General features: G+C 36.6%; 1 protein-coding gene across 5 annotated transcripts in view; it reads left to right on the forward strand.

Moving 5' to 3' along the window:
* The window catches only part of SMOC2 (SPARC related modular calcium binding 2), a 261,908-nt gene that overhangs the window by 177,323 nt on the left and 57,137 nt on the right, over window positions 1–27,448 (forward strand). For all 5 annotated transcript variants that reach the window (XM_069070461.1, XM_069070460.1, XM_069070462.1 and 2 more), the window contains 2 exons: window positions 7,185–7,371; window positions 13,968–14,050. In XM_069070461.1, the coding sequence (XP_068926562.1) occupies window positions 7,185–7,371; window positions 13,968–14,050 (270 nt within the window). The remainder of the gene's footprint in view (window positions 1–7,184; window positions 7,372–13,967; window positions 14,051–27,448) is intronic.

The raw sequence follows: 27,448 nt of genomic DNA on the forward strand, positions 1-27,448 counted from the left end.
AGAGAGAGAGACAGAGACAGAGACAGAGACAGAGACAGAGAGAGAGACAGAGAGAGAAAGACAGACAGAGAGAGACAGAGGGACAGAGAGAGAGAGAGAGAGACAGAGAGAAAGACAGAGAGACAGAGAGACAGAGAGAGAAAGACAGACAGAGACAGAGGGACAGAGAACATTATAGCCTTGAGGGACAATCAGGGAAAACTTTTGCAGTTGGGAGATGGAGTTTCAAGTGAAAGGAAGAGCAAAGAATCCAATTTCCTGGATCATAGAGTACACAGGAGAGACTAGTGTGTAAGAAGACTGGAAAAGTCTTTACAGATTTGGTGATGAAAAATAAGAAAGACGTTACTATTTGAGTTTTCAACATGCCCATTCATTCATTTAATAAGGATTTAAGTGGTTACTACATTCCAGACACCATTCTAGGTGCTAGGATTACAAAGACAAAACCAAAATGGACTAATTCCTGATTGAAGCCACATTATCATGGGCACTAAAATCCAAGCAGATGATTTTATCTTTTGTCCTAATGGCAAGATGAAGCTCCTGATGTTTCTGGATCATGCTCAGATTTGTGATTTAGGAGTATCAATTTGGTGGCTGTGTATGGAAGATAAATTTAAGAGAGGCTAATAGTAGAGAGATGAGTTGGGCAGCTTTCACTATCATAGAGGCAAGAGGTAATAGGGCCTGGATTACAGTAGTGACCCCATAAGTAAAGAAAAGAGAACAGATGCAAAAGATATTCTAAAGGTGTTGGCAGGACATGCAAGTGAAATTGTCCTGCAGACAGCTAATGATTTAAGAGAGAGCAGAGTGTGAGAGATCAGGGCCAAAGATGTAGATTTGTAAATCATTCACGAACAGGTAGTTATTGAAACCATTCAAGGAAGTGAGACCTGAAATTATTTCAATTTGCCCAGATGAAAAGTGGCCCTGACTATTTCTTTCCAGGCAAGGGTCCTAAAACTTGTGTATCAATGTAGAAATAATATGTGCATACACAATCACATTATGACTAAGCTATGGAAAACAAATGTCTGGAGAAGGAATATTTCAGCGAGTACAGGCATGGTCAGTATTTTCTTTCTGAGAAAACTGGATCTGCCATATGAAACATTTTAACTGTTTTCTTCTGACTAATGTATTTTCTTATGCAAAAGGGAGATTCCCTGTCAAAGCAATTAATCAATCCTGCCTGTTTCTTGTAAATGGCAAGCTGTTAGTCATGGAAATGATCGGTTGAACATAGAATGACAAAAACTCTGGGCTAGATTATTAACCTCTGGAGGTTAATAACTAGCATTGTTTGTAGCACTTTTTTTTCCTTTTTGTCATAGTCAAATTCTGAAACCATATGTTAGGGTAGCTTTGTACATTTTTGCCTCCTCATAGTCAAGGTTCAAATATAAAATGATTTCTGAATACCCTGAACTCAAATTTAGTCTTTTATTCAACATGGATATGTGAATAATCATATTTCATTTAAAATACAATTTTTATTTTTTCAAACTATTTCTTACAAATCAAATTCTAGATATAAGTGTCTGGTTTACTAAATTGTTTGAGTATGTTTTCTTTGTTGTGTCATCGTTAACTTCCTAATCTATGTGTTGCGTAATTAAAAAGAGAACCACATAAAAATAATTCTTCCTCTGATAATCTAGAAAATTGAAGAGAGCCACTTGTAAGAAGAATGAACATTAACTTTCAGAAACATATCAATGAACACCATATGCATTGGGCCTGAATCACAGTGGATCTTATATGTGTTCATAATGCATTAGCATTCATCTGCCTTTGAATTGTTGTGTTCTTTATGTGCCTAAGATACACATAATGGGTTAGAAAAGAAGTATGATAGATCGTGAGGGAAAATGAAGTCACTTATGATGATAAAGAAAAATTATACTTGAATCTAATATGCTAACGTGAAGAACTGGTTTTACTTGTCCATGGGGTAGGCACCCCCTTATGAGGGATACTTTGTCTACTGAGCTGACCTCCTGCCTTCTCCCACCAGGTAGTAGTCACAAAGTTAGAATACATCATGTCCTCTCTATGACATTGACTGAGATTGAGGTTGACTAAGGCCATTTGAAAATGCCTCTATTATAGTCATTAAAAAAGAATGCTGTCCACCATGTGGTTAGTAATCTTCAATCGGTTACAGAATGTCTTTGCATGCACCAAATTTTCTTCAAGACCCTTCCATTGAACATCATTACTATTATCCCAGAAGGAAAGTACTCTCCCAACCTCTCTCATATGGAGAATTCCATCAGCTAAGCACAATGATGCACTCTATGAAAGTTCACAAGGACTGGGCCCATTGACCAGTCCTAAATTATGCACAATTTACAAATGATTGCAACCTTCTCACTCTGTGTGACACTTTTCCATTCTGGATCATTGCCAGTCATATTCACTTATGTCCTGCCACTGGTCTCTGATGACTCTGGAGGAGAGAGTAAGGCTGATGACTTTGCACAACCTCACTTAAATCCAATTCATTTGCAAGTCAAGACATCACCCTCCTGAAGTCAGTGAGCCTGTTGGAGAACAAAGAATGAGCCACAAACAACCTATTTGACCCTTGACCTACCTAAATTCTGCCAGAGGCTTCAAATCATGTGCTAGGACCTTCTTCTAGATCTCTTGTGTTTCATTCTTCCAAAATGCATGTATTATTTCATTACATTCTCATAATTATCCTAAGGCAGATTGTTTAGCTATTCTTGTCAACTTCTGACAAATGAAGGAAACAGACTCAAAAGAGTTAAATTATTTTGTCAATACCACTAGCTAGAAACAGAGCTCAAACTGGCACCATTGCTTCCTTTTTCATAATCCAGTGCCCTTTCCACTGCAATGCAGTGCCTCCTATGAAACACAACGAAACACAACAAGATTAGGACAAGATAGCCTTTAGTTTTATTTTTTAAAGTAAAAGCTCCTCAATTGCCTATTTGTGACTTGTTAAAGTGGTCAGGAATAATACAAAACTGGAGGAGGCAAAGTGATTGGAAATAATAATAGACAAAAGAGTACATTTTTATGTATCATAAATATGATAGAAGAAAGTAACTGGGGACGGCCAGGTAGCACAGTGAGTAAGAGCAGTGGACCCAGGGTCGGGATGACCTGGGATCGAATCCAGGCTCAGATACTTACTATCACACCCAGAAATAACTGGGCATGTGACCTTGAGCAAGTTACTTAACCCCAATTGCTTTAAAAAAATAACTGAAAGAAAATAGTATACTAATGTAAAATTGGAATTTTTAAGATTTGTTTACATTTTGATCACTTTGTATGTGAAGAATAATTTCAAAGAATCACAGAATTTAAGAGTTGGAAGGGGATCTGAGTTAAGGTCTAGTCCAAACTCTGCCTGAAAACAAATTCTTCTCATCAATAAGACTTAGTCATTGAGTCTTCTGTTTTTTCCTTCTTTCCAGATTCATTTCCTAAGGAAGCTTTAAAAAAAAAAGAAACCACATAGTTTTCAAATACTGTTTGTGTGTGATGTATCCTCCAAATCTATACCTCTAGACCTTATCAGTTACCTTTTTTTGGTTATATATTTCTAGTTTTCTATACACCAAATCCATTCAGATAATCCTGTTGATACCTGAAGCACCTCATCTAAAATTGATGCCTTCCATGTTGCTCAAAAATGTCTTTGCATTTCCATTGCATTAATTATTTTATGTATCTAATTGATTATTTGCTTGATAGGCTAAGGAACCTATATATAAAGTAAAATAAAATCTTTTATTAATCAGATTGCTACTGACAAAGAGGAATAGAAAAATTATTTCTCATCTTTTAGTCATCTTAACCATGGCCATTTCCTATTTAGAGAAAAAACCTAAAATAATCTTGAAAATCAAGATTGGAATTAAAGCAATGCTTGATAATATCTATAGTGAAGGACAAGTGATTACTAAACATCTATTATATTTATCTTTTTCATTGTTCAGTTCTTTTTCAGTTGTTTCTGACTCTTCATGACCCTTTTTGGGGTTTTCTTGGCAGATATACTGGAGTTTGGTTTTTTTTTGCCATTTCCTTCTCCACCTTATTTTACAGATGAGGAAACTGAGGCAACCAGGGTTGAGTGACTTGGGTCACATGGTTAATAAGTATCTGAGGCCACATTTGAACTAAGGAAGATGAATTTTTCTAAGTCCAGGCCCAGAACTCTATCCACTATGCCAATGAGTTATCTATGTTTTTGTTTAATTTGATAATTTCATAGATAACCATTCCTTCATGTAAAGAAGTTTTTTTTTTTCTTGGCTTAAATGAGGGAAGGGATAAAGAGTTTGTACCTGTTATTTTAATGGTATAGGATACCCCTGGTAAGGAATCTCTCTCTATGTTAGCTTTTTGTCTTAGAAAGTTTTCTGGGGGAAGACAAGTTATTTGACTTATCTGAGCTTATAGTCAAAGGGAAAACTTGAACCCAAGTCTTTATGATCCCAAGGCCAACTTTGGATTCCAGTGTGCCTCATTTAATCTCTTTTGCTTTTATAAGTTCTGAAACAGAGGAGAAACATTTCAGAAGCCTTTCAGAAACTGTTGTATAGATGTAATATGTCCTCGGATTAAGTACACATTAAATGTACTTCTGTGACAAGGTAATCATATCATAATCACATCACTTATCAAATTTCTGAGAAAGAACCAAGTGAGTACCAGAGCAAAGCAATGTGTTTAAGTGCTTGGAAAAACAATTATCATCATCATCATCATCATTGGAAGAAGAGATTGATTTGTTTTAGGTTCTCCCTTGCGATGAATTGGATATTTAATAATGTATTAACTACTATAAGACATTTTAAAATTATACTGCCTCCTGAAATCCTGTAATATTACAAGGCTAGTTTCCATAATGGAATGCCCTCACCTCTTAACTCTGCCCCTTAGAATTTCTTGTGCCTCAAGATTCATGTCAAGTGCCTCCTGATCCTCCAAGCTACTTACATCCTGTCCCTCCCCAGCAAGTAAAATCACCTTATATCTATTTTATAAATATCTGTGTATGTATATGGGTGTATAGTCTTCTCTAACACAATGTTAGAGGCCAGGGAAAGATTTTTTTTCCTTTGTATACTCAGCATCTAGCATAGTGCATGGAATGTAGTCGGTGCTTAATAATTGCTTGTTGATTGATCGATTGGAAAGAGCAATAGATTTGGTTTTAATAGACGTGGGCTTAAGTTCCAACTCTGCTATTTATTACTGTTGTGACTTTAGGCAAATGGCTTCATCTCCCTGACCTCAACTTCCTCATACGTGAAATGCCAAGATGGACTACATGATTTCTAAGATTCCTTCCATCTCTAATCTTCTGTGACCTATGATCTACATTCCATTGTCAGATCATCAGCACCAATAACCATGATTTAGTAACATGTTTGCAATACTTGAAAAACCTTGAAATATTTAAAAAAATCTGAAAGAGTACAATTAAAAGTTCCCTTAACTATAGTAATAAGAATATTAATAATAGTATTGCCTAACTAAGAACAGTGATGCAGGCAGCACAGAGGGTACAATTGGTTTCATCAGGGCACATACTGAATCAATCATAGAAAAAAACTTGAGGGAATACCCTCTCCCCTACATGCTTAATATATATAATTCATCTCAAACATTGATTAATTACCTAGGATATGCTAAACACTGAACTAGGCACCGGTGACACATAGACAAAAATGGAATAGTTCCTGCCCTCAATGTGATTATATTCTGCTGGAGAAGGGATAGCCAGAAAAATATAGCAAAGCGGGAGGGATGGAGACAAAGCAGAAAGCCAATGAAGTTCTCATGGAGGAGGAAGCAGCTGAGTGGAGCTTTGAAAGTGGATCAGGATTCTCAAAAGACAAAGATGAGTAGAAAGCTTGTTCCTGGCCTAGAAAAGGGCTGATGTGAATGCAAGGAAATGACTTACTGAATTTGGTGAACAGAGAGAATTTGGCTAAAACAGAGAATACATGAAGAGGATTAAGCTGAGGGATATATAGGGCATCCTAGATCCAAAGAATGAATTAATTTCATTAATTTAGTCCCTCCCAAAAAGAGATAAAGAAATTCATAGGAAGCCTTTTAATCCACAGATTCTTTAAATTTTTTATTATGCTCAGAGCAAATATCAACATAAAAATTTTAAATTTAAAAACAGGAAAGAAGATTATATATGAAACTGTGAACTGTTGCATGGGATTTTTTTCCCTTAAGTATATGTTTATAATATGCTAAAAAACAAAGCTTCCCTGTTAGTCTAAATTTCCACAGAAAATATTGAGGCCCAAAATATTGTAAATTAAGGCTTATTTATTGAATTTTTCCTATTAGTTACTCTTTTCCTTTTGTATTGAATGAATTCTATAATTTAAAAAATTCTATATGCAGAATATGGATAAAAAAGATTTTTTTAGTCCTGGAAATAAGGGTCGATGGCAGTCTTTTAGCTATGGAAGACCTTCTGTGGATAATTATGGAGTCAAAAATGGGTTTTAAAATGAAAAGCTTCTCCAATATTGTCTAGTCCAATACTTTAATTTTGTTGGTAAGGAAACGGAAGTCTACAGAGTTGTAGTGACTTGATCAAGGTTACTGAGTGGCGTGTTAACTTTTAGTAAGGCATTCTTTCTACTATACCATACTACCATGATCAGTTCTTGGAATGACCCATGATAAACAAGTTGATTATTATTCAAAGATCATCAGCAGAGTTCTTGGTGTCATAGGTTATATATGCCAGTGTGGTAACTGCCAACATGAAGTAGTTTTAACATTGACTAGTTTGCTCTATATACAAAGTGGATGAACCAAGAATTCCACTGTATTTTATGGCCAAGTTGCAAACAATGGCCAGGACTCCATTGAACATATAATTGATATAGATTGGAACTCTCCTATAGGCATTGGAATGCCAATTTCTAGCATGTTACCTAATTCACATTCTACTTAATAGATGTTTGTTGATAAAACAAATAAATGTGGTCATATTTTGCTTATGGACCATATGTCTAAGTGTCTCTTTTCTGAACTTGAAGTCATTGAAAATCTTTCCTATTATCTTCCTCTGTATTCCTTACTGTGTACCATGTACCCCAACTGTTTACCTGCCTATGAGGTTAACCCTGTGTCTATTTTCTTGTTTACTTAAGCATCATCATGTGATCAAGAACATCAGTCTGCATTAGAAGAAGCCAAACAGCCTAAGAATGACAATGTGGTTATTCCTGAGTGTGCTCATGGTGGTCTCTACAAACCTGTGCAGTGTCATCCTTCCACAGGATATTGTTGGTGTGTCCTAGTAGACACAGGGCGTCCCATTCCTGGTACATCCACAAGGTAAAGGATTGTGATCTTTATTTTCTTTCAAACAAACACTTAATAATAATAGCCAAATTATGCAGCCTTTCTATAGCATGATGGAGAGCTGACCTTAGAGTCAGGAAGGCCAGAGTTTGAGTCACATGTCAAAGGGTGACTGATGAATCTGAGAGGGAAAACATGATAAGCAGGGGTTAAGTGAAGTGGCCTTTGCAGATAGGACCTCCATGAATGCGTCTTCATCTCTCACAGATGTAAAGCACATACTGATTGTGTAATCCTGGACAAAGCCGTTAACCTCTTGCATCTATGGTGAATGGAGCTATGATTTGGGTAGCTGTGCTGAGGAGAGACTTAAGATAGGGACATCAATTGGAAGATTACTGTAATAATGCAGGCAGGAAGCGATGAGGGTGTTTGCAATATGAATGGAGAGGAAGGAACTTATGTGAGGGAGGTTGTAAAGGGGCTGTAGAGGAGTAGAGGGGCTCAGCAACTGACTGGATATGTTGAGAAAAGGAGAGAGAGGAACTGAGAATGACAAAATTTGTAAACCTGAGTGACTGAAAGGATGGCCTCTCCCTCTACAAAAACAGGGACGTTTGGGAGAGGGGTCCTAAATCAAGACTAAATCTGCTTCTTCACAATTTCCACCTATTGCTACTAATGTCCTTCCTGGGGCCAAGCAGAACAATACTAATACCCCTTCCATAGGACAGCACCTCAGTTACTTGAAGATACTTCTCATGGCCTTCGTAGTTCTTCCCTTTTCCAGGTTAAACAATCCCAGTCCTTAACATACAGCTTAAGATAGCATTAACTTCCCTAACTGCCTTCTCAAAAACTCACTGTTGACTCAAACCAAGCATGAAAACCACTAAAATGTAAGGATTTACATTTATCCCTACTGAATTTCATGTTGATAGTTTTGGCTCAGTGTTCTTGTTTTACAAAATCCTTCTAAATCTTAGGTCTGTCAGTCAGTGTGTTAATGATCGCTCCAGCTTTATGTCATTGTGAATCTGATAAGCATACTATCTATGGCATTACCCAAGTTTAAAGGTTAGTGAAATGTTTTTTTTTTCACATAGGTGCTCTATGAATACATCATTCTTCTTGATCTCTCATAGAAGAAGTCAGTTTGCACATTTATCCAGAATTATGAATACAACTACATGCCTACTGTTTTAAACATCAGCCTTATGGCATTTTCCATTATGCCTTTCCATTTACTTATATGTGTTGCCCCAATTGAGGTCCTGTCCAAATGCCTCATTGTGGCTTGGAAGTGACCCTAAATACTCAAAAGCTATCCTACCAGAGTAGAAGCTCTGATTGACCCTAATTAACTGAAAAACCTCTCATTAATAGGCTATACTGCTTTCATCTGAAGACCAGTCTCATTACCAGATGGAGAGTGGATAGGGGACAAGTATTTTTGACCTCAGCATCTCATGAAGATGACTATTAAAGTATAGAAAGGGTTAGAGTTAGCATGGGGATGGGGGTGGTAGATAGACACACCCACATTAATGAAATCCCAGATCCTCCAAGTGTTTAAATATGATACTTGGGAGGTTGGAGCTGGAAGCAAGTCAGCCCAGATTCCTAGAAGTCAGCAATACAGATAGCCAGCTGATAATGTTTTATAAGGATCAACCCCAAATAGTCTGCAGTCTTGACTACCCCTTCAGCCCATTTCATAGCAGTTTCCATGGAACCACTGCCTTGGAAATAATAGAGAAATAAAATATCCTTATAAGTATGTTAGTAATAGAAGTGTATAGTTTACTCATTTCGGCCAAGCTGGATAGATGACAGAGAACCCTGAAGAGTGTAGAATGGATGCAGGCTGAGCAAATATCAGATTCCAAAAGAAGCTATTAGGCCAGCTATTGAGGTTTGGTTTCTGCAAAGGCATCATGGGAGCTAGTTTTAAATCTTTGCAGTGCAACATCAGTCTTTCCAAGGTTTTGGTATGAGATCGTTTTTGGTTTTGTTTTTGTTGTTGTTTTTATACTTCTGTAATAATGTGTATAGAGAATAGTTTTCTAAGAAACCCTTCATACCCAGGAAATAATATTTCTATGTTTTAAAATATGAGGTTTCCTGTGTTTTTAAGTGGGAGGTAATGGTTTCATATACTTGAGACTGGACCAGCTGCAGGATCAGAATCCAAACTCATATGCTATAGCAGAGATAAAGTGTTATTGACAGATCATCAGCCTCTGCCAATGGGAATCCATGAGCACTGCCATGAGACAGCACTCTGAAATCATGAGATCAGCATTTATAATTTCATCCCTAAAGAACCTCTTTCTTCTATCCTAAGTTTTTTTATTCTATCTATACTGCATCCACACTTGAGGGGGTAGAAAAACACCAGAGACACACATATTATGTTTCCACCAGCTCAGGGAACATCTCCCAATTCTTCCTATGTCAACCAAGAAAGGACATTTGATTAACCAAATAGTTACTATATGAGCAGCTAGATTTAAGCTGTTCTTCTTTAGTCTTTTTTTTTCTCAGAATCAGACTCATTTGATTTGACTGCTGCCCATTGCTTTACTACATGGCATCGACCCCAGCTTTCTTGGTCTCCTGTGTTATCTATTATTGACATCTTTTTCCTTTAATTGTTTCCTTTAATCAGGAATGGCACCTAACCACCTTTAGGATGGGTTAACCAATTGGGAATTCTCTCTTGGCTTTGTCTTATGTCTGCTTTCTTTTTTTTCAGAGCCATCCTCTGACTCTGTGTATTCTCCCCATTTCAAAATGGACACTCTTGAATTCTTGAGGGAAACAAAGCAACTTTATGAAGACATCCTAACCTCTTGGCTTAACTCTTGGTTATAGACTGACCATTTCTTCCTTCCCTTCTAATTCTCCCTATACCCAGTTGTTTGTATTCTCTCTATTTGGAAACTATCTTAGATAGCTTTCCACATATTTTGGATTTGCTTATCTGTGGACATGTTTTCCCTAGAATATAACTGCCTGGAGGATAGAGACAATGGCATACTTGTCTTTGAATAAAAATGCCTAGCTCAATTCCAGGGACATAGTAAGTGCTTAATAAATTGAATTTAAAAAATAGTTCAAAACCAAACAAGGATATCAGAAGTTAACTTTAAGAATATGAAAACTAGCTGTCTCCTTTCTTCCATGTAAGGAGATAGGAAATTCAAGATCACAGAGTTTAGAGATGAGAGGAAGTTTAGAGAGGTCACCTAGTCCTGCTTCCTCATATGAAAGAAGTGAGGACAGGGAGATTAAATGATTTGATAAAGTTCACACAGGGAGTGAGTTAAAAAGCTGGAATTTGAACCCAGACCCTCTGACTTCAGAGCATTCTTTCTGTTAACAATGACTTGAAAAATACCTCCTGTGATTTATAAATCAAACATTAGAAAAAGAAAGAATAAAAAAAATTCCATGAGGAAGACAGTGTTTTATAGCATCCTTTCCAGCTGAAAATGTCCAGGTGGAATGACCACTGAGAAACCAAGGGAATAACTCGATCACCTACCAGTCTTCTTGTCATAATGTGCTTAGAACAATATCTTGCACGTAGTAGGTCCTTAACAAATATTTATTGATTACTTATGAAAATCAGACTCTTCTTCTTATTTTCCAAACTGCTTAAAGGTCAGAGGCAGTGTTCCTGTGTAATCCTACTCTGTCTGGATTAGAGAGTGGAACTTAGAGAAGAAAGTTTCAGCTCTGCATACTAATTGATGTAAAAGAAAAATCATTGAAGTGGGGTATCAAATTAATCAAGGACCAGGCTGGTTGCCAGGTACTACATTAGCGTGTAGAACTTAGAGATTTCTCTTTCACTCTTTTCTTGGCTGATGGAAGAGTTCATCCATCAGCTATCAGAATCCCAACCATTCTAACCTCCTGATCAAAGCAGCTTCTATTCCTGATTCCATAGGGTGCCTTTCTCACTTGTGGTGCATGCATAGTCTCCTAAGCATGAAATTACATTGCACCTTGGCAGAAAACATGGTATCTGATGGGCAACTGGACAATCCAGAAATTTTCACTTTGTCGTGTACAAATAGGCTAAAACAAACAGCAAGGAATGAAATGGGTGGGGGGAGGGGAAATTGAATTTTCTATCCATGAACTATATTTTTTGGTGTAGGTACCACATTGGATTATAACAATTCCATGATAATTTTTTTTAACCAAAGATGAGATCCTTGCACTTTAAGCAGGCAGTTTAGATATACAACTTCACATACCTGGACATCAGTGTTACAGTGTATTCATAAGTTTTCGCTGTCACTATACTTGGAAAAGTACCAGAAGTATTATGAAGGGATGGCTATGTTCCAATCCACAGGTCTTCTAATTTGACATTCACAATATACAGATAGAGATTATTATGACCCTTCTCCCCATCAACCATCCAAATATTAAAAGTAATGGACACCCATGAGCCCCAATGGCATCCTCATACCCACTTGATATCAGTGCTTTAATTTTTCAGAGCTATGTAATAGCACATGATTCTGCGGTACTTTTCTTTGATGTGGGCTTGTGAGAAGATGCTTTTTCAAAGTACTGGAGTGATTTGGCCTCCAATGGGAATTCCATCATTAGTGCTTTCTAGGCATCGTTCCACCTCATTAATTAGTCATCTGTCCATGGTAAAGGCAACCCCCTGTCCTTTTGTAGCTCACATTTCTTGGCTTGTTCATTGTGAAGCAAGGCTAAATCTCACAGCTGGTCACAAGGAGTGAGGTCTAATATGGATATCTAATCTGCCCCCAACTGGTACTTACCCCGCCTCCTTTTTGCCTCTCTTCTCTGGTTGAGCTTTTCAATTTTGAGAATGTCTAGGGCTCCTAGAGAATTAAAAATTGGTAAGAAGAGGTAGAAACTTAGTATCCCCTTCAGTGACTAACTTATTTTTAAATAGCTTCTTGATGAACTCTCTGTTTTTCCCTGTTCCCTATGTCTTGGTATTCTAATAGCATCAGGAGGCACCCTGGTAAGAGGTGCATTTACACACACAGTTTTCACATCATGGATATGTTTCTCTGTCTTACAATATTGGACAGTACCAGATTTCAAAAGGATATAAGTTAATGGGCTTTTGATTAAAATTTGATAGCTTAGATGTTTGCTTGAGTGTGTCAGGGACTCTTTAATTTCAAAACCAACATTTCCAAAAGGCATATTAAATTATTACTCACAAAGTTGGAGTAAGTGAATAGGTGTTATGTTTTCTGGTATCAAAGAGGCCATTCAGGGTGTGAGGGGAAGGGAGACAGTGAGCAAATTTCAGTCATTACATCAGAATCCACAGAAGGAGTCCCCTGTAGAATTGGTCAGAATTCTCATGGGGATATAAGAAGGAGGATACATAAAGACAATCTCTTAAGAGAAAAGATTATTTTCCTTTCCTGTGGAACATTCTGGAGGAAAATGAACTTAAGATGATCCTCAGTGGAGAAACTAAAACCCCATATACACTATACGTTTGATCAGTGTAATTAAAACGGGACAATGAGACAGAAAGGCAAGATCAGACACCACATTCTCTCTCAATAGAAAATCAACTATCTCAACATCCTAGCTAGTATAGTCACATTATGAGTTACCATAGTTAGTTATAACCTAGTGAGCTATGAATAATAGGAGAAACAAATGATATATAAAGTAAATAGGACCTAATTATCAAGTCAATAGAAGGGGCATAGCCTAAAAGCTGATGTACAAAAAATTATGCTTCTAATACCTATTCTAATAACAGAATAACAACCAGTACCAAAGAAACCCTATAGTAATTCTTAGTGGGTTCTCATTTTCAGAAACCTGTAGGTCTCGAAGAGCCTATTATCATTTCATCATGTCTTCTCTGATGACTACAAGCCTTGGGAGTTGTGTCTTTTGCAGCCAACAAGAATTCAAGTTGATCTCTGAGACTGTAGACTTCTTTTTGTCCTACTCACCAATCAGTCAATCAAAAAGCATTTATTATGTGCTTACTGTGGGCCAGGCATCGTGCTAAGTGCAAAAGATACAGAGAAAGGCACAAACATGGTCCCTGCTCTCAAATGATCTCACATTCTAATGAGAGAAACAGCATGCAGACGTACATGGTGTGTTCAGAGTCAATGGAGGACACCGTCCTCATCACATTTTTTTTTAATTTCTTACATTTCCGTTCACAGAGCCACACCATTTATTCCTATATAATTCTGCCAATTAGGTGGAGGTACCAGATCATAGGAATGGAGAGTCAGATACCAAATCCTCTTAAAATAATATGGGAGGAAGGTGTTCTGAAAAGAATATCCAATCTTGTGGGAGACACTGGATTTCAGAGTATTGCCAACAGCAGTAGACAGTGTACTGCTTCTTCTTACTCTCTGGGTTCAACAGGCTTACCACAATTAAGTTTTCTCCAAAGAATCCTGGTAATAAATCATGGGCATTGTAACATGAGAACCAAGTGTCATAGCATGTGCTGAGAGCCAAAGAAGTGTACACGTTAAGTGTGACCATGTGAGGCCTATATGGAGGTGTATTTCAAACTCTAAACTGCTTTTTTTTTCTTGCCTCTACCCCCCCCGACTTCTCCCCTCTTGTAGGTATGAACAGCCGAAATGTGATAACACAGCCAGGGCTCACCCAACCAAAACAAAGGATTTGTACAAGGGCCGCCAGCTCCAAGGTGAGTGTAATGGATGGGTTTTGGCTGGAGCACATTTGTTACCACATTTGGATTCAAGGCTGGTTTATGATGGGAAGGAATTCATCCAAATCTGTCTCCCAGAGGGCTTGGACATTATTAGGCTGATTGGCCAGTGAAGCAATCCCAAATCTTTACTGAAAGAGAGCCTTGAATCCAACCCAGACATGCACAAGGCCATCAGTACAACATACAGACTGGAGATGTTTCACAGATTTATTTCACTTGAGGTTAGCAAATTTGGACGAAGTTTCAACTTTAAGAGTAAAACATTTGAAAAAAAATAATCTAAGTGCAAAATCTACTCTAAGTACAGTGTGCTTTTTGGACTCTTTTGGGGGAAAAGACATGTGTGTACACATACACAAACACACCCAAAGAATCCATTATTTATTTTGCTAACGTGAGAGTGGTAGTTCAAATATTATTTTCTGGCTTAAAAAAGAAAAACAACTAAAATTTCAAGTGGCTGAAGTTTAATTTTTTAATAAAATATGACTTAGACCTGTCTTCAAATCAAGTGAGGCTAATTGCAAGGTACAATTTGAAATGAAAAAGAAACAGTGAATATAAACTCATAATTATATATATGTATATACACATATACATATATATATGAAAAGACACTTAATGAATTCTGTCTTTCTTCTGAAAAGCAAATATTCTGTATTATGATACAACAAAAATGATTACTGTGACATCTACACCTCATGACTTGAACTACTTAATTTGTTACAAAGGAGGTGGAAAATTCTTTCAGAACAAACTCTGGTGCAATTTATAGAAGGTTTGGAGAGTAGCTTTGTGTTCATGGAGCAAAGCAAGAGTGATTACACTCTAGGGTAAACATATTCAATTTAGTCAGTCAACAAGTATTTTTTTCAATACTTGTTATGTGACAGTCACTATGCTAAGCACCAGGAACACAAAGACAGGTAAAAACATGGTCCCTGCCCACAAGGAGCTCACATCTTAATGGAGTAGACAACATGCAAAAGACTGTGTACATAAAAGACAGATAGAGGTTAAATGAAAAGCAATTACAAAGGGAAAGTACTAGCATTAAAGCGGATTAGAAAATCTTAAAGAAGGTAGGCTCTTACCTGAGACATGAAGGAAGCCATGGAAGTTGAGATGGAAATGAGGGGGGAAACAATTTAAAGAATAGTGAATAATCAGTGAAAAAAACCCAAATTGCAGAGATGGAGTATCTTACGTAAAGAACAGAAAGGAGGTCTGTTTCACTGGCTCATATAGTAGGTAGAGGGGAGGGATTAAAGTGTAGGAAGACTGGAGAGGTAGGAAGAGTCCAGGTTATGAAGGGCTTTAAAAGTCAAACAAAGGATTTTGTATCTGATATTGAAGATAGTAGGAAATCACTGAAATTCATTAAGCAAGGGATGAAGTGGTTAGTCAGATCTGTGCTTTAAAAAGATTGTTTTGACAGCAATCAAAGTATCGGATGGACTGGAGTAAGGAAAGCCTGGAGGCAGAAAGCCCACTGGAAGTCTATTGGAATAGTACAGGTATAATAAGATGAAGCATTAGACCGGGGTGGTGGCAGTATCAGAGGAGAAAAGGCAACATATACAAGAGATGTTGGAAAGGTGGAATTAACAGGAATCATCGATGTAAAGTTAAAGTGAGGAATCAAGGATGACATGGAGGTTCTAAGTCTAAAATCTTGGGAGGATGATGATGTCCTCAACAGTAAGGGGTACCCTGGAAAAGTATAAGGTTTGGGGAAAACACTAATGAATTCAATTTGGGGGCACATTGAGTGTAAGATGTGTATTAGACACCAAGTCCAAAATGTCTAATAAGTAGTTGAAACTTTGAGGCTAGGGGTCAGGAGAGGTTAGGGCTGGACAAAGTACATCTGGGAATCCTCCCTATAGATATAATCATTGAATTGTTAAATTGAGATTGCCAAAAGCAATCGTTATAGAGGAATGAGAAAAAGACCGAACCTCAGGGAACGCCTATGGTTATAGAGAGTGTAACCCAGGTGGTAAGACTGATTGGGGAAGAACCAGAAGAGAGGAGAATGTTGAGGAGAAGAATGTGATTGGCAATGACAAAACGATTATAACTCATTTTATGATTTCATAGGACCCTAGAATTTTTTTCAGGGATTTGCCTTTATTCTACATTTTTATTTCTCTCTCTTATTAAAGGTTTTTTTTTAATTATGAGGGACCTTTTAGGTTAGGAATTAGAGCATTTTTTTTGAAGATAGCTAAAAGAGAATTTTCCTAGTTATAAATTATCTGAGTGACCTTTTCCCTCACCCACCTCTCTTGCTTTTTCTTTTCTTCCTTCTCCTCTTTGTCTCTTTCTCCTAATTGTTTCTTTCTCCTCCTCTGCCATGTCTATTCTTTTCTTGCTGTCTCACATCTTCTCCCTCCCTCTCTGTTTGTCTCTGACCCTCTGACTTTCTCTCTGTCTGTGTCTATCTCTCTCTCTGTAAATTTCCATTATTTTATCCCCTTCTGATCCCCTTCCCTTCCCTATTCTATGTTATACCTATAAAATGTTGATTCCATGTGAAGTTATTCAACATCATTAAATTCAATCTTTTCCATTTACACTATTTTCCCTTGGACAGCCCTTAGGTTTCCAAGTACTTTATACTTATTTGAATTTCCAGGAATTTGTTTATGTAACTAAAGGAATTTATGTTCTGGGTGTGTGGATTAGATAAATTATCTTGGTATCCTCATAAACTTAAAGGGAGGTGATTGATTTGCATTTTGTCATATGGAAATATTGTAATTAAGAAAGAATTTAATATTTTCAGTTTCAAACAAAACAAATGTTTTCTAACAATACAGATAGAGACTTTCTGAAGAAATAAGGCCTGTTGTTGCAATAGATATATTATTTCTGTTTGCTAAGTGATTTTGGTCCAGAAAATGTGACTCTGGTCAAAATTTTGGAAGAATTTTCCCATTTCATCTTTTGCATAATTATATTATTGACAGTTAAAAGAAAAATGATCTTTGCTAATTAAACTAACAAATACAAATCTTGTACTATGATTGTATAATCCTTATTTATCTATGGATCCATTTATCTATCTTCCCATCTACCTATCTATCTATAGTAAATTATAGAGTTTAGATGACTTTTCCTCTCAAAGAAGTGATTTGAAGAGAAACCTGGTTTCAAAAGATTAATTACTTCTTCCAATATCAATACTGAATAAAAGGAAAGCGCATAGGAGTAATACAAATGTTATCACCAGGATCTAACATTTCACTCTCAGTTGCAAGAAATGTGATACAGACTTAGTATATTGAGATATTTACTCTATCTGATTTGTTACATTATGAAGTCATGGGGAATATTATGAATTCATGTTATCGCTCACTAAACCACTCCTTTTACACTCAGCAGCCTGGGAAAGCCAAGTTCCAAGCTATCTACTTAGAAACAGGGATACCCAGGATATTTTGAGAACGTGTCATTGACTACTAAGCACAAGTAGTAGCATTAAATAAGATAAATCTCAACTAAAACACCTCTGGTAATTTGTATTGCTTCACTGCATTTCTAATTTCCATTTCCCCTGTTAGCCACAGGAAGTAGATGACAGATGGGATTCCCCTCATGTCCCACTATATCCATAGGTAGAGGAGATCTGTTAACATATATTAAGATAATTATTCTTATTTTAAGCTCTTTCTAGAAATGACTTGCATGTAGTTGTCCATAACCTGGCAGTTTTTTGCATTGCCTGCAGCTGGATCTGGTTAATTGTAACTATTAGATCTACATAGGAACTGGACTAATACAGTGACTCTACTGAACTATTTTAATAGCCCTTGAAAAATCAAGATATTATATGTTTATGAAACAATGAAATTATCCTAGTCTTATTCTTTGGTAAGAGTGACATATTATGAAATTTTGCAAGAAGGAATATGGAGAACTTGGTTCTACGTCAGTATTAAAAAAAGAGCATGACTCCTTTGCCCTCTTGTCTTCGTAGTCGAGACTGATGTCCCATTCTTCTGTTTTACACAGTAGAAAGAAAAAGAACATCCTTTTCAAAGGAAAATGTGGATATTCTCATTGCGTTGTAAAGCTCTGACTTGCTTTTTGAACTAGCTGGAAAACCGAAGGAATAAAAATAGGATATTCCCTTTTTCAAAATTGAGTTTCCAGACGTAGGCATTGATATTTGCCATTACCTTATAGATTTGGGATTTTAAAGCTAAGATATGAGTCCATTCATTTCCTCGTGGACATTATGTCAACAATGTGAGTAGTTACCAATAAATTAACTGTAGAGGATGGACTTATGGGCACCTTAAACCTTCACTTTAAACAGAATGAATTCTTACAGATGTGTAATAAGAGTCAGGTGCATTTACTAGGCACCTACAATGTACGGAATGCAAAGAAAGGCAAAAAATGTCAAATGCTTTTGTTTACAGATAAAATGACTATACTAACATATTTTAATTTGTTTTATTAGCAGTGTATTATGTAGAAAATGATAAATCATTTAGAGGAAATGCAATTAAGCAGCTTCTCCCTTATGCACTTGTTTACTTTAGGGAAATGAGATAGAGACTAAACCTGTGATTTCATTGATAAAAGGAGTTCCTGGCAATTCTGGTCTTCACCATCTTTACAATTCATAATGTTAGTGTTTCATAGAATAGAAATGTCAAATATTTGTATAACTCTTCCAAGTACAACCCAAACCAGATTAAATATCATTGGGAAATATTTAGCAGAAGAAATAAAAATACAGTTGAACACAGATAATATAAATATGTGTGTCTTTCTAAGTTAATATGCGACCCATGGGGATCCTTGAGTGATTTGGCCAGGGACCTTCAGGTAGTAAGTAGGAAAGATAGGAATCAAACTCGGGTCAAATGGCTCCAAGTCTAGGCATCTTTCTATATCTCTTTGCATAAAGGGGATATTTACTTTTTGTTCCATTGATCTAACTTACTTCATGAGGCCAGGGCTGGAAAATAGATAATGAATGAGCCTTCCCTCCATCCAAATAAGTATTTGTCCCTGGCAAGAGTAACATACAAAGCTTCACACATAATGCATTGCCTTATACAGAGTGGGTATGCAATAAATATTTATGAAGTTAATAAGCATTTATTAAACACCTAATATGTTCCAGGCACAGTACTACAAACTGGGCATGCAAAGAAAGGCCAAAAACATTCTCTACCCTCGGGGAACTGTTAAATCCTTTATGATGGTTCCATTAGGGTTTAATGATCTTCTACTTAAGGAGTGATCCTTCCTTCACCTCTTCCCTTTCAAGTCAGAGTTAAGGATGAGAAATCAATTATTTCTGTTGAGTTGTCTCCCTCATTAAACTGTGAGTTCCTTGAAGTTAGGGACTGAGATTTCGCCTTTATTTGTGTCCCTGACACTTAAAGGCACAGCACTTGATACATAAATGCTTGTTGACAAACTGACTGACTTGTATTTTCCTATGTTAGTTTCTTATAATTTAAATCCAGACTTAGTTCTTTCTTAAATTGTCCAAGCACCCTTCCTTTGGAACAGTGAAATAAAACATACATTTTATTTATAAAACATATTATGTGTAAATATATTTAATTGATAAATTGAATTTAATATATTTAAAGTTAATATATTTATATACATAAAATATATAAAAATATTTTTTCAAAGTAGAATAACAGTTGTTTAGTACACTATTTAATCTATATGTAGGCAATCAAACTAATCCATTGATAAAATATGTCACAAGAAAAAAAAGTCACTCCTAATTATTTACTTTAATATATATATATAACTCGACATATATGGAAACTCACTATTTCAGATGCCATGCGAACAATTGTGTCTTTGAAGCAGAAATGGTCATTTAACTTGTAGTCTGCAATACTCAGCAACCAGTATGAGAAACATAAGATGATGTTAGTATTGTGTTGCCTGGGTTTTACATGTACTCTTCAGAAATAGGTATTCTCTAAGTGTTTCAAGTCAGAGAGATGATCAGGAAGGCTCGGCAGACTGAGAAGAACTAAGCTACATTCTGCCTGTAATGAGAAAAAAAAATACTGTTAAACTGTCTCAACAAATATGCTGTTGCCTCACCCATACCTTTAATGAAAGTCAGAGTCTTGAGGCAGCAAGAAATCATGTTATGCTAACTGTGGAAAGGTCAGCTTATGTCTGTAATTGTAGATGTTTGTGAATGTGCTGGTCATAAGCACTTAGTCACCGATTATTTGGAGATAATTATCCTTATTAGGAAGGAACCAATTGCATCTTAAAATAATCCTCTCATGAACTTCTCAGTAAGGAAGAAAATGTCTCCAAGGTAACACAGCTAGACGTTGGTTAAGTGGCTACTTCTGGTCACTAGGCTAATGAATTTTCTTCTTAAAGGGCCAAATTTCCATTTTCTGTTCCTTTTCTTCAGACCAAGGAGGGTACTCTGTTTTCCAATTTAATCTGGCAATAAGTTCAGAAAGAAATCACACACAGCTCACTTTTTCTTTTTTTGCTGCCAAATATTTATTCACATCATATGTAGAAGAGTCAACAGTTTTTTCCATCTCACACCAAATTGACAGTAAATGATGATCTGATCTTTGGAGGCCAACATTTTACATATGGGAGGAGAGATCCTGTCTAATGGGTTTCATATTGAAGAGCAGATCATTACTGTGTCCCCTGAAGCCTGCTGTTCCAGTCCACATTTTGACTTTCCTATGGACGCTATTCTCTGCTTCCAAGAGAATTCTCAATACTGGGACTTATAGATGTAGCAGCAAAAAACAATAGGCCCAGATCTTTACTGAAACATATTGAAGTTCTGTCTCTTCAAACTTCCTTTCTTCCTTTCATCCTTACTTGATGAAATTACAAAAGCTCAACTTTTCCCTGCTTTACAAATTGGTCTTTGTTAAACATGTTGCCTACTTCTCTCGTCATGAATTAAGCATGTTGAACCATGTACTCCTCCTCTTTCATTCAGGCTGCTTGGTAATTATTTATATAATTATTTTGAATAATATCAATTGACTCTGATTAACTAGCTATAATTCAAAAGGCTAGTATCTCTCAAAAAGCACACAAGGTTTAGGCCTAATTAAGGGATGATTGAATTCCTAACATAGGAAGGAAGCATTATTTTCTTCCCATTAAAACAGCAGTCTACACTTTTTGGTTTCTTGGACTCTTTTAGCAATCTGGTGAAATTCATGAACTGCATCCCAGAATAATGTTTTTAAATGCATGATAAGATATATGGGATTATAAAGGAAACCAATTATATTGAAATGCAATTATCAAAATATTTTTTTTCAAAAAGTCATGGATCTCAGATTAAAGATCTCAAGGGAGAATCGAGTTCATTATTCTTATTAAAAATCATCATTCTTGCTTCATCTTAAAAGGTTTAGAGACTAGCAATGTAACCTGGGACAGGGAAGCCACTAACATCCATATCTCTTCCTCTCTTCTTCTGATTCACTCAAAAAGCATGGATTAGTCAGAGAAAGGTGCAATAGCAAAGGAACACAGAGATGTATCAGAGTTTTGTAACTGTCAGAGCCAAGGAGCATAGCTCAGTTAGCTGACTTTAGTTCCCTTTGGGACAATTTAGAAAAAAAAAAAAGGCGGGCAATTCTTAAAATAGTCTAAATATGAAAGGGGGAAGATCCAGACATTTATCTGACAGTTTAGCACTGAAGTTGAAACTAGATTAATTTGTCATGGTTTGAATTTTTAGGGTTCACCAGATGATTTATAGTGTATAAATACAACTTAGGGGTGTTGATTTTCCCTTATTCTATGGTGCAACCAGTCTAAAACAGTCAGCGCTAAGTGATATCACTGGAAGGAAAACAGATATTCAAATTTACTTTCTCATTGGCATTTTAACTTATGTTACTATGAAATTATGGAAGGGAAAGAGGGTGCTTATTTCAGACATATTATTAGTTATGGATCTTGATGCATTATAACACAAAGATAAAATGCTCTTACACAACTAGAACTCTTAACCCTTTTCAAAGATATTGGCTTTTGGATAATCCTCAGAGAGATGAATTAATTTGGACCAGGCTTGATTGAGTGCTACTCAATGAATGGTTAGGGGTGATGAGAGAAGTATTCACAGGTAGTCCTCAGACCTTAAGTGAAGTCCCTGAAGGAGTAACATGTTTGCAGGTATCCTTGTGAGCCCTCCGGCATTTCAGTCTCCTCCAGTGCTACTTCTCTTTGAAACATAATCATTCGGACATCAGTTCAGATCAGTCAGGAAAGCCAGATCTTCCATATCCTTTTTTATGTTCAGGCCCTAAATACTCATGACTTATCATCCCTCTTGGAAAGAAAATTCTATCTGAAAAAGTTTCGAAAAGTTTAAAAGATGATAAGCAATCAGTCGACTCAATGGCTTCCTTAGAAACAACAACAAAAACTTATCTTAGCTGAAGTGATGCTGTAATGCCAAGCAAAGGCAACTTCCCAAGGTTCAGAATACCAGCATAGGTGCTCTCCATTTTATTCCGTGACAAATTAAGAACAGAGAGAATCAAAATATGGCATCATTCAAAATACAGCATTTAACAAGTGTGATTCAATAATCTCCAAGTACTACCCCACCCCTGGACATTACATTCATTTGATCAATCACAAAGTCCCTCTTCTAAATACTACTCCACCCCTAGGCTGTGCATTCATTTGTTCAATCACAGAGCACAAAAAGGTCAAAAGTTCCCCACCCTTGGATTACAACTGAAGATCCCCCTGTATTGGCTTGGTTTTTGGATTGATTGTGTTAAAACCCAGAGCTTGTGAATCCCACTTGTGGGATGGACTTGTTGACATGAAAAGAGAGGTCTTTTCTTCATCTTGATCCGAGGCAAGTTCTCAGCAATCTTTGTTCCTGGGGAGACAAAGCTTAGCAAGGCCATAAGATATGTAGCCAGTGTCTTCTTTAATTCATTCTCTGTCTGCAGAACAGTCCTAGGACCCCTGAAAACATTAGCAAAACCCCCTTCCAGGATTTCTGTAAACATACAACAAGAAAATCCTTCTTCAGGGCTTCGGAACCAACAGCAAGGTTCCAGGACCTCTGCAACAACAGCACTGTCCTTCACCAGTGGACAGAATTCACTCTCTGTCTGCAGAACAGTCTCAGAACCCCTGAATCAGCAGCAAGGTTTCAGGACTTCTGCACCAACAGGACTGTCTTTCACCAGTGGACAAATCTGGCAAAACAACATCAAAACAGACAGACAAAGTACCAGCATAACAGCCATGTCTCCTCAGTCCTTGGCAGCTCTGGGTGGCAGCTCTCAAAAGTCCTGGTCAATTCAAATTGGCCCTCAGCAATCCTCTCTTGTCTCTGCCTCCAAGATGCTGCTTCCTAAAAGTTCTTCTGCCTCTCTCTTTTCTTGTGTCTCTCTAAATTTATATCACTAGCCCCTCCCAGTTCAGCATTCTCTTTTCACGTCAACAAGTCTATCCCACAAGTGGGATTCACAAGCTCTGGGTTTTAACATAATCATTCCAAAACCAAGCCAATACTGGGGGATCTTTAAATTCCATTACTATTACAGATGCTATAATAAATAACAGTTAATGCCTGTGATAAGATGAAATTCTAGTTTATTGGGATGCTAGTAGGCAATTGCAGGTAAAAGAATATATATATATATATATATATATATATATATATATATACAGACACACACATATGTGTGTATAACAAAACTGAAATCCTAAAAGTTCCTCTTTGACTTTTAATATAATACATCAGTAGTCTAATACCTACTTTCAATATTAATTATTCTCTTCTCTAGCAGCACAAATGGATACTCTAGTTGCCCTAGGCATAACTTGAGATAATTTCCCATGAGACAGTTGGATCCTGAATAAAATATCAAGTTGATTTGTGCAAAGGATTCTGTGACACCTAGGAAAAAATTTCAATATTTACTTTTACTCTAAAATGAAATTAATCGCCAGCTTAAGAGTTTATTCTGTAGCTTTAGAAGTTCTTTTCAAAGTCATAATATGAGAATAATCTGAGATGGCAATATTTCATCAATTAATGTTTCCAACTCCTGCCTAGTTCTACCCTCAGAGCAAATACCAAGTTCACAGATATATTATGAGTCTGCAAAAGTTTAGTCTGGGCAAGAGAACAGACTGTTCTGTTTCAACTTGGGATGTGTAACCCTCAAAGGTACTATTAATGTGGATGGCACAATTCTTTCTAAATGGTGCTGGCCATGGAGTTTTTTATTACTACATTGCCTTCACTAATAAATACTCTTGAGTTTAAGCACCAGATACATATATTAGCATCTTCCTAAGGGAAGGGACACGTTTTAAAAAAAAAATAAGCCAAAAAAAAGTGCAAAACCATAATGTGTGTTTATGTTAGTGTGAATTTTTTAAAGATAACATTATTCTTTTGAGTAGATGCACAGCTGGTGGAGAAAGGGCCCTTTAGAACAATGATTAATTACTAAGCCTCAGTCAGGAGTGGAGAGTTTGAACGACAGCCTTAGTAGTAGTGTGCCCCAGAGTTTAGTCCTGGGTCTCTTGTAATTTAATATTTTAACAAAAAGATCTGGATAATGAAATTCAGAACATGCTTGTTAAATTGGTAAATACATGAGATTACTAACACCTTAGAAGAAAAAACAAGGATCAAAATCATAGAGACTTTTAACTGAAATACTATTTCATGAAAACAGAAAGGCATTGGACTCAGGGGTGAAGATACTTGAGGCCTACTCTCAACTCTGCCATTAGTTGCATGATCTAGAGCAAGCCTTTTTATCTTGCTCTGTTTCCTCTTCGCTAAAATGAGGGGTTGGATTAAATGAACTCAGAGGTCTCTTGAAACTGTGAAGCCTAGAATTCTGCCTTGACAAATGAAAGATGTGGTTTCTCAAAACCAACCTCAATGAGAGTATCTGAAAGGCAGTATGTTTAGGAATAACAATTAAATGGGTGGTAGGCTGAATTTCTTTGCCATAGACTTTACAACCCAGATGAAGCAAGGAGAGAAAAGGGAATGAGGAGAGTAGAAGCAGGAGTATTAACTGTTGTGAAGAATAATGGGTATAAAACAAACCCCATAGAATTTGTCAGATGCCCTCAGAATCCTGGTAACACTAATGCAACAGAATTATGGGAAATTACAGTCAAGACAATGGAAAAAGTCCTAGGAGTCATAATGAAGCAAAGGTTAAATATGGAGTCCATCATATTGTACTGTTGCAAAAAAAAAAAAGTGAACAGGCTACTGTGATATAGCAAAGGAATATTATATGCAAGAAATGAAAAATGATAATTCTGTTATGTTTGGCAGATTTTTAATAGTGTATTTGGTTCAACATTTTTTTTTCCATTCAGTCTACCTATTAGGCGATATGTAAAAATTGGAAAAGTTCCAGAGAACAGCAGTGGAAATTGTTAATGGGTTAGAAAATGGGACCGATTGAGAAAGGTCATAGGAGCTAACATTTTTTCATTAAGTTAAAGTTCAAGAGAATAACTTTACATAATTATATCAAAGATCTTTGTAGAAAAGGTGTTAGAACTTTTTCTTTATATAATTTGAATTTTAGAGTGGAAAGAATGCTGAATTTGGAGTCATAGGACTTGTGTTTCAATGCTGTTCCTGCTACTTATCACTTGTATGACCTTGAGCTATTCATTTTTCCAGGTTTTAGTTTTCTCATGCATAAAATAACAAAATCAGACTTAAAAGATTTCCAAGATCCACTCCAGTTCTAACTTGTGACCTTCTATGAATCTATCAGCAAGACTCAAGCTAGATCTAGCAAACATCCTTAGATAAACCATAATGTGTTACCTGAGGAATTGTTGGAGAATCTTTGTCTGTGGAGATATTTAAGATTTTTTTAAAACTTGTTCTAAATGTTCTTGATGCTTAGCATTTAAGAAGTACATGAGTGGGGGCAGCCAGGTAGCACAGTAAGTAAGAGCACCGGTCCCAGAGTCGGGATGACCTGGGATCGAATCCGGGCTCAGACACTTAGCACCCACCCAGAAACACTGGGCCATGTAACCTCGAACAAGTTACTTAACCCCAATTGCTTAGGGGTGGCCAGGTGGCTCAGCGAGTAAGAGCCCCGGCCCCAGAGTCGGAATGACCTGGGGTTGAATCTGGGCTCTGATACTTAGCACCACACCCAGAAATAACTGGCCATGTAAACTTGAGCAAGTTACTTAACCCCAAATGCTTAAAAAAAAAAAAGTACATGAGTGGATTTCTTGTGGTTCTTTTCACTAAGTATTTAAGAGAGCTGATTTTCTTTACAGATAAATTAAAAGAGGAATGTTATCAGCAACATTCCCCTTAAATGACAATTACAGTTGCTTATGTATCATCTAAACTGCCATAGCACTGAGATGAATGGGAGCATAGTGATTATTCTTATACCTGCATAGATTTGCAGCAGTTACAGTATACTCTTCATCTGCCCATTGTTGACAAAAGCCTGACTTTTATTATTATTATTTTACCAGCCTTTATATAGGGCTCATTTCTTTGACACTGCTTTGATTTAGATGGGAGAGACTACTGACAAAGTGGGTAGCTAGGTGGTGCAGGGGATAGAGTGCCTGGCTTGGAATCAGGAATAACTGAGTTCAGATCAAGCCTCAGACACTTACTAACTATGTGACCATGGGCAAGTCACTTAACCCTATTTTTCTTAGTTCCTCATCTGTAAAATGAGCTAGACAGGGAAATGGCAAACCACCACATCTTTGCCAAGAAAACCCCAAAAGGGGTCACAAAGAGTCCAAGACTGAAAAGACTGCAGGTTGGAATTATTTATAATCAAGTGTCAACCTCTTCATGATACCACATTATAAAGATGAAGTGAACAAGTCATAGTCAAGGAATATTCAGGGGACCAATCTGACTTGAGTAGAAGGACAATGTTATAGAGATACAGATATATAGATATAGATATATTTGTGTGTATATGTATTGTATGTATGTGCATGTGTATATGTTCATATGCATGTGTGAACATACATATATGAACACATATACATAACATAATGTATGCATATGTTCATATACATACAGTTCACCAAAAGGAGGTTACATCTTTTTTAAAAAATATTTTTAAATGTTTTAGAAATTTTAATAAAGATATTGACAAAGTCTCCAATGTTTCCTTATTGGAAAATATGATCATGATACAACAAGATGGATCTTGAAATAATTGAATGATTGGACTCAAAAGTTCTTATTAATTGTTTGAGATTTATTTGGAAGGAGATGTCTATTGGGTTAAAAATCTCAGCTTCACTAGCACAAGATTAATAGCAGCCTACGTTTATGTATTACTGACTACA

Source organism: Petaurus breviceps, unplaced genomic scaffold, assembly GCF_028583685.1.
Source record: "Petaurus breviceps papuanus isolate PSGF00001 unplaced genomic scaffold, PetGlider_PUasm1.0 90808, whole genome shotgun sequence".
Classification (NCBI taxonomy): domain Eukaryota; kingdom Metazoa; phylum Chordata; class Mammalia; order Diprotodontia; family Petauridae; genus Petaurus; species Petaurus breviceps.